The sequence below is a fragment of the Rhopalosiphum padi genome, chromosome 4, assembly GCF_020882245.1.
Source record: "Rhopalosiphum padi isolate XX-2018 chromosome 4, ASM2088224v1, whole genome shotgun sequence".
In the NCBI taxonomy this organism is placed as follows: Eukaryota; Metazoa; Arthropoda; class Insecta; order Hemiptera; family Aphididae; genus Rhopalosiphum; species Rhopalosiphum padi.
The window spans coordinates 48727311-48735245 of record NC_083600.1 but is presented as its reverse complement, the minus strand read 5'-3'; the positions used below and the strand labels follow the sequence as shown (position 1 = coordinate 48735245).

At 27.7% G+C, this 7935-nt stretch overlaps 2 protein-coding genes across 3 annotated transcripts; one reads left to right on the top strand and one right to left on the bottom strand.

The window, feature by feature from the left end:
- Positions 1-963: 963 nt before the first annotated feature.
- Positions 964-4557, top strand: LOC132929760 (farnesyl pyrophosphate synthase-like). 2 transcript variants are annotated; one of them, XM_060995317.1, is made up of 8 exons: positions 964-1292; positions 1368-1554; positions 1612-1752; positions 2887-3090; positions 3319-3483; positions 3545-3622; positions 3679-3813; positions 3871-4557. In XM_060995317.1, the coding sequence occupies exons 1-8, from the start codon at positions 1201-1203 to the stop codon at positions 4069-4071; spliced, it is 1203 nt and encodes a 400-aa protein (XP_060851300.1). In that variant the 5' UTR covers positions 964-1200; the 3' UTR covers positions 4072-4557. The 2 variants fall into 2 exon arrangements, with proteins under 2 accessions (XP_060851300.1, XP_060851301.1); XM_060995318.1 differs by having other exon boundaries at positions 966-1292; positions 1386-1554.
- A 524-nt stretch (positions 4558-5081) lies between these two features.
- LOC132929762 (ribonuclease kappa) lies at positions 5082-7885 on the bottom strand. Its single transcript, XM_060995321.1, has 3 exons — positions 7657-7885; positions 7446-7571; positions 5082-5567 (listed from the first exon to the last, which is right to left on the bottom strand). The coding sequence occupies exons 1-3, from the start codon at positions 7723-7725 to the stop codon at positions 5466-5468; spliced, it is 297 nt and encodes a 98-aa protein (XP_060851304.1). The 5' UTR covers positions 7726-7885; the 3' UTR covers positions 5082-5465.
- Between the last annotated feature and the right edge of the window lie 50 nt (positions 7886-7935).

Sequence of the window (7935 nt, the reverse complement as noted above, 5' to 3'; positions counted from 1 at the left end):
ATACCTATAGGGGTTACCACTACTTTGCCCACTTCTTGAAATTTCGATTTATATCATTGCATACAAAAATCAAAGAAAAAGTGCAAACAATACAATGCCATATTGGATTACGTGTATAGTATATCCTATAGTGTATAGATACCTATCTAAGTTTCTAATTAGTAGATAACTCATTAAGCAGCTATGTACAATATACTAATACAATAGCTACAAAAACGGAAAACTTCAATTAGTAATAATTTTAAAACGAAGTCTGTGCGAGAATTTCTGATAGCACCATCGTCCTTAATTCGATTAGATACGATACATGATATAATTTTTTTAACAATTTAATTTCTATAAGATCATGCAAGACAGCGGACCTTGTTTGACAAACCTTTTCAAAATATGCGACGAATTTCGATTTGGATTTTGAAAATCAATTGTTTGAGTATTTTGTCCAGTTGTGATAATAATTTATAAGTAGGTAGGTACTAACTAAATTTAACTATAAGATTTAAATCGAATATATAGATAGGTAATAGTGTAACACCTTGTATTTTGTAATTTCTATATTATAATATAGGCATATAGCAATTAGCAAACAATTAATTGTTGTAATTCCAAAATTTAAAAAATATTTTTTTTTTAAATCGTGACGCATAGACGCATAGTGTCGGACTTTCTCTCGACGAGCTTCGACGATATAAGTGATATAACATTACGAGAAGTGGATAACCCGTTGAATTGGGTGTGTAATAATATTATCATAGCTGCAGTCTGCAGGTCAAACTATAGCTGGATTGGATGATCGTCCTATTGGTAAGCGGCGGAACATAAATCGAAAATAATATGCAAGTCCGGTCAGGACGTACAGACCGTATAGTTACGCAACTGGTGAAGATGTGCGTGATAGTTGTCGCTCTGCCGTATAGAGAGCGCCGTGGCCTTACGCACATTTTTCTTCTGAAATTCGAAAACGAGATTTCACTTGTGCCGCTACGCGACGACGACGACTGCACGTCTGCACGTCCGCAGTTTCAGTTTCGCCGCGGCCGTCAGCGCACTTCTAAAGCTGTACCCTCGATCGTGTTAATCGCACGCGTAAAGTCACTCGTCGCGCGTCCGGTTCCGATCCAGGTACGAGACGCTCTTCACATCGACGAACGACCCACGGAATCTAGCAACCTATCATTCACCTGTTCATAGATACCATTAGAGATGAACAAAATGTTGACATTCACTAGATCCCTTAGCCGTCGAAGCGCTTATTTCCTAAGCGACGCGGCCGCCGTCAGAGAGAATTTATTTCGGTAAGTCTGTGATTAATACTATTACGATCGTATGAGGCATGGTCACATATTATTATTGTAAAATAAATTAAAAAGAAATTCATCCTGTTTCAGGCCCATGAGTACCGTTCGCGCACCGCCAGTGCCTCCGGCCATAACCGGTACAGCCGTCAGCAAAGATGAGACCAGGGATTTCATGGCAGTGTTTCCAGACGTTGTCAGAGATCTGACGGATACCGGCCGTAACTTGGACATACCCGATGTCACAAAGTGGCTTTCAAAGGTATTTGACTATGATTTTATGTAGCACTTATGTATTCAACGTTCTGTTTTATTATAGGTGTTGCAATACAACGTGCCCGGTGGTAAGAAAAACCGAGGATTGGCTTTGGTTCTGTCATTCAAAATGCTTTCCTCACCTTCAGATCAAACCGATGAAAATCTTAGACTGTCTTACATACTGGGATGGTGTGTTGAAATTGTAAGTCGTTTTGAGTTTTAACTATAGACAAAGTACTACTTCTGACCTAGGTACTATTATACATGTACATCTTTTTCTTTGGACCCTGTTAATTAAATTATAATTTTTAAATATTGACTAAAAATTACTAATTGATTTAAAACTTAAAACTCATTAGTAAGCAAATTATATGACAAAGAAAATATGTAAGTTAAAAATGTATACAATACGATACAATTACATAATCTTTACTTAATAAGTAAATAAGTCATATTTTTAAGATACATAGGTAATATAAATTATAAATTCATGTTTCTATGATATAATATAACTTTATTTCAAATAAAGTCATCAATTTTATAAGAGTTGGTTGGCTAAAATCATAGTTAATAATATTTAATTTTATGATATAAGATCATTCACACTATACAAAATGTAAAGTTGGTGCATTTATTAACCTTGTTAATACTTCATTATTTTCATTAGGTAAGAATTTTAATTTTATTATTTTTCAATGAATTTGTTTGATTAATAGGCAATTAATGACAGTATAAATTGTTATTTATGAATGATTTAATAATAACAGGATATCCATATTGTAGGCTATTATTAAATTAATTTCTTAAATATTAATTTTATAGGCTATATTTAATGAATTAATTTATTACATTATCAAATATAATCATGGATTATTTATTAAAATTGATACATTTTTTTTTTGTTATACTTAGTCTGAAATAATAATATGAATTTTTTTTAATTGTGCGTGTAGTAATTACTTAACATACAACCGAGTACAGTATATTTTATATATATTATAAAATACAGGTAGTCCATTTATATGATTATAAAAAATGAAAAAAAATTAATGCAGTAGTTATTTAATATAATGTCTATAAATACTTGAGTCAATTTAAAAATATTATATTGCACTATTTTTTTTTTCTCTCAAAATATAAAATAAATATATTTTAATCACTTGTGAACATAGTTTTAATTATTCATTGTTTAGTAGTGTTTTGAATAATAATTTTATTTCATGAAGTACAGGATTAATTTTATACTATTACCTTAATTAGTAATTTGACATACGCAGCACAATGTCGATGGGAAACTAATAAATAATTATTTACATATATGTTTGGGTTTTTTTAGCTACAAGCTTATCAATTAGTGTTGGATGACATAATGGACAATGCTATTACTAGACGTGGACGTCCATGTTGGTATCGACACAATGATATTGGTCTAATGGCAGTGAACGATGGTATTCTCCTCGAACAGACTATTTACCAGTTGATTAAAAAATATTTCAAGGATAAGCCTTACTATATACATATTCTGGAGCTGTTCTATGATGTATGAAGTAAAAATATTCATTACACAATTTAGGGCCGTGCTTAGAATATTTAAGGGCCTTGGGAAATATTTACATGGTTTATTTATGTTATTAATTCAATATCAAAAAATAAAAATTTTATTTTATCTATACAATTTATATTGCGGCCTTAAATGTAATTAAACTAACATTGGTCCCAGGGCCTGAGTCTTGCACTGAATACGGCCCTGATACAATTCAATAATTAGGTTACAATGAAAACGTCGATGGGTCAGTGTCTTGATATGTTAACTGCAAACAGCTTCAAGACAAAAAAACTTGAAAAATATACCATGGAAAATTATACAGCTATTGTGAAATATAAGACTGCTTATTATTCGTTTTTCCTTCCCGTATGTCTCGCAATGCGCATGGTAAGTATAACATGTTAATGTTAATATCCATTAGATTTTACTTTATAAAATAATATTACAGACAAACATCAATGACCCAGAAATCTTTAGACAAGCAAAGACCATATTGCTTGAAATGGGGCACTTCTTTCAAGTTCAGGTATAAACTATTTATTTAAATCAAGTACAGTTATTAAAGTAAATAGTTTTTTTTAGGATGACTTTTTAGATTGTTATGGCGATCCAGAGGTTATGGGAAAAATTGGTACAGACATTGAAGATGGCAAATGTTCATGGTTAGCAGTAGTGGCTTTGCAAAAAGTCAATTCCGAGCAAAAGAAAATTATGGAGGTAACATATTATATTACTGTATGGTTTGAAAGTTTAACTAATTGAGTATTGTTTTAGGATAACTATGGTATTGACGATCCATCAAATGTTGCAATCATCAAAGATTTGTATGCACAATTGAAATTGGCAAACACATTTCAACTCTATGAAGAAGAAAGTTATAAATTAATATGTACTCATATTCAGCAGTTATCACGAGGTTTGTCACAAGACATGTTTTTCAAATTTTTGGAAAAGATTTACAAGAGAACACTCTAATTAGTAATTTATAATTTTATTTAAATGGATTTATGGGCATTTACATAAATCAAATATAAATAATATAATTATTATTATTTATTAGTAGCTAATCAGTAAACAAATTGTTATTAATATATTTTCATGTTAAAGTTAAGGGCAATTTTGTATAACTTATTATTATTATTTTTTTTTAAATCAATAATATATTGTCCCAAAGATATTTTTATCATTATTATTATAACTTTAAAAGATTGAAATATTTTTTTGAAAAACCAATAGGTAATAGGTGTACTGTTCAAAACGCAGTTATGGAAAGACTATTATTATAAAAATATCTTCTCACATATTTTAAAATGTTATATGTTAAAGTTATTTTTTACTTGAATGATATATTATTGTACAGCTATTAAATAATGATTTTTTTCTACTTTTAAGATACAATTGTTCATAGTTTTAATACCATTATATTATTTTTGGAACTAATAAATAAGAGTAACTGTTAAATGTTGTACTTAGAATTTCAAAAAACCCTTTAATATATTTCAAATATTTTATTTCTTATTTGTTCACATTGTAATTGAAGCACTTGTGCAATTTTATTTATTGTATTACTCTTAAAAATTCAAAGTTAAAAAAAAACCCGAATTCTCCAAGGAGGTAATGTTATACTTTCATGTTCTGCCTTGTGTTATTCACTCTAAACATAATAAATTCAAATAAGTTTAGTCAATGAGCAGTTAAATATGACTATATAGAATATTATAAAACATTCATTTTTTAGCAGCAATTTTTACTTTACTATTGACGCACACCAACAAAATATAACTTTAAATGCAAAGAACATAAAATGAGAGTTTTTTTATGTACAATATGTGTACTCATTACTCATACATATGCCTTAATAAATATTTACTACAATCAATATTGCTAGTAAATTTTTATTCGCATACAATTAAGCCACAGATTTAAGTGTAATTTATTTTAATTAATCTATGGCTAAATATATATGACCTCAAAAGTAAAACATATAGTGTTGAATAGTGTCTAGTCACATTTTATTTGTACATTATTTAACACACAAATTTTAACTACCTACTATTTATAAATATTTAATAATGTTAAAAGATAAATCTACAGATGATAAATAATTTACAATTTCTGGTCGTAACAGTACAAAATACCAAATGTATTTTTAATTATATTATATAATATATTCCATATTTACTTCTTAAAACCTATGACATTTTTTGAAAATATGACAATGCGAAAACCCAATAATAATCTTACAATCTGTTAACAATGTGGAATAACTCAAATGTGATCGTGGAGGCAATTGAAAAAAAAAATGAAGAAAACAAAAAAAAAACCTCTTAAAAATAATAAAAATTGTAACATAAAATATAAATAACATTTTACAAACTCATTGTGTTGCGGTTGTTCATATAGAATTGATGTCCTGATACAACTAATGTAAATATATAAAGACAGGCAGCAATCCAACAGTTATATGCGTTCTGAAAAAAAGTGAAAAGGTTATCAATTGTTTACATTGTATGTTGATCACAAAACAATTACAAAAACTTAGACAATTCAATGGTTTGTTAAAATATGTTAAATAAGGTCATTATAAATTTAAATATATTATAACAACAATAATGTTATATTCTTTTCAAGTTAAGTTTACCCTCTCTCACACATGACTGAGGAATCCCAGAAAAAAGAACAAAGTAAAAAAGATCCAAGGAAAAGAAAAGAAAAATATTTAATATATTTTTTTTAATTAGTAGTAGATTAATATTCCTGGACAATTAGTAGATTTTTTTGTCAGTAACAAAATAAGAACTACACATTAACACATTGATAACTGTTGATTGATTGTCAGGTGTTAACAGACAAAATTTTGTTCATTCAAATAATTACACAGATAAAGTTAATGAATGAAAGAAATTTTAAAAGATCTTAAGGTAAAATAGGGAATTTATAGCAATAAAAACTTATTATACTCTCCATTTATTATACACTCTTCTTATATTTTATTTAAACGAAATAAATGCAAATAGTGTAAATTAAATAATATTGTTTATTTTAATATTTTTATCAGATTTTAATTTTTTTTTTTTGTTCTTCTTTAGTAGATTGTTATTTTTTTTTTTATTGATTACATTACTGAATATATTATTATAAAACTATGATAAATAACAACACATTTTGACTGTTTTTCCAAAAATTGAAACATAAATTATTTTTAATTTCTACTTTTTTAAAATTTAAAGGGATAAAATCTAAAACAATATTGAAAGTTAATCTTATGTGTACTTGATGAAAAATTAAAATCTATTTTCAGAATTTTTATTACATTACTACATCAATCAGTATGTTAGAAATACAAAAAATTTAAACTCCTATATTTTATGTATATTTACATTTTTTTAACTAAGACAGATAAAATCATTCTTAATTATTTCCTTGAACATTTAGCAAAAAAATTGGTTTTAAAAAAATTTGAAATTTACAAAAGATAATCAATAAAAATCAACAGTTGGACAAAGTACCAAATTATAATAATCTACATAAAATGGAAGATTAACTTTTTTGTTAGGTTGAATCAAATATAAAGGGAAAATTGCATATGTTAAGAATTAACAATAATGTTTATGTCGTTTATGACTTACATATTTTTGATTTAAGTCATACACAGTGAACATTAAATTATAAACATTTTTTGATAGTCATATGAAGTTTCACATATTTATACATACAAATGTTTTATAATTTTAAGCCATTATTGTTTTTTTAACTAGATTTTAATCCAACACACTTATAAAATATATTTAGGTCTGTTCTTACAATGTCCAGTTAGTGTCTGTTAATGCTAACTGGCAGAATTTCTTATGTGTTAACCGATAGAATTCTACTGGTTAGTCTTAACCAACACTTAACCAGTCAATGTAAGAACAGCCCTTAAGATAATAAAGATATTTTAATGATGGTACCAAAAAAACATACAATTTTTATAAAATACTTAAAATTAAAATTTTTTATGTAACGATTATATGAAAACAATTAGTATTTACATAGGTAGTATTGAGTTATTATGATAGCTTGAGAATCTAACACACGATTGAAAACTTTAATTAGGCAACTTTTTAATTCTAAACAAACATTTTTAATGATAATAAAAGAAGATTTATCTAAATTTATGGTTAGTACAAGTGTACAACTAAGCATAGGCACAAACCCACGCCCATTTTTAAAACCAAGTGCTATAAAGAACCCTACAGGAGAGTCTACCTCAGCATTAAATAGGCAAACTATGAGAAAAATTGTAGATTTTACATGGCCTAAAATTTGTTGATCTGTTTATTATCATGTAAGTAATTGTTTATCCTCACCAGAGAATACATTTTGTCAGCGTAGCTGTAGAAATCTTGTGAATTAGTGAACTTGTGTTCTTCAGGAATATTCAAGTCTTCAATGAGCGCTACACTCCGGATGTAATAGAAAAATCCCATCAAGACCTGTGCAAAGATAGTTATTAAAGTTTTACAATAATGAAAATATCGGTTAAAGCCGATCGACAAAAAAAACTATTTATTTACTCACCAATTGGATTATTCCCCAAATGCTGATAATGATCCCGCACAGGGACAGTTTAGGTCCACAGAATTTCATGATGTTTGATTTAAGAGTGCGGTTTTTAATAAAATTAAAATCAAATGCGAGAATATAAAGTGTAATATCGAGAAATCAAGATTCGATTCTACCTTGAAAGTGGTTCATTAAATGTAATCTCGATTCTTGAGTTTGTCTATCCGCCCAATTTTTTTTAGCGAATGTTAATTTCTTGATAAGTAGTAAGTATAGGCACAGTTTCACCATCAG

What these genes read in the sequence shown, in the direction of transcription:
- LOC132929760 (XM_060995317.1), top strand. Translation starts at nt 1,201, where the DNA reads ATGAACAAAATGTTGACATTCACTAGATCCCTTAGCCGTCGAAGCGCT. An exon ending in GTCAGAGAGAATTTATTTCG is followed by an intron (nt 1,293 to 1,367) that starts GTAAGTCTGTGA and finishes TAAATTAAAAAG; the next exon opens with AAATTCATCCTGTTTCAGGC. An exon ending in AGCAAAAGAAAATTATGGAG is followed by an intron (nt 3,814 to 3,870) that starts GTAACATATTAT and finishes GTATTGTTTTAG; the next exon opens with GATAACTATGGTATTGACGA.
- LOC132929762 (XM_060995321.1), bottom strand. Translation starts at nt 7,725, where the DNA reads ATGAAATTCTGTGGACCTAAACTGTCCCTGTGCGGGATCATTATCAGC. An exon ending in TTTGGGGAATAATCCAATTG is followed by an intron (nt 7,572 to 7,656) that starts GTGAGTAAATAA and finishes ATCTTTGCACAG; the next exon opens with GTCTTGATGGGATTTTTCTA. An exon ending in CTGACAAAATGTATTCTCTG is followed by an intron (nt 5,568 to 7,445) that starts GTGAGGATAAAC and finishes ACTTTTTTTCAG; the next exon opens with AACGCATATAACTGTTGGAT.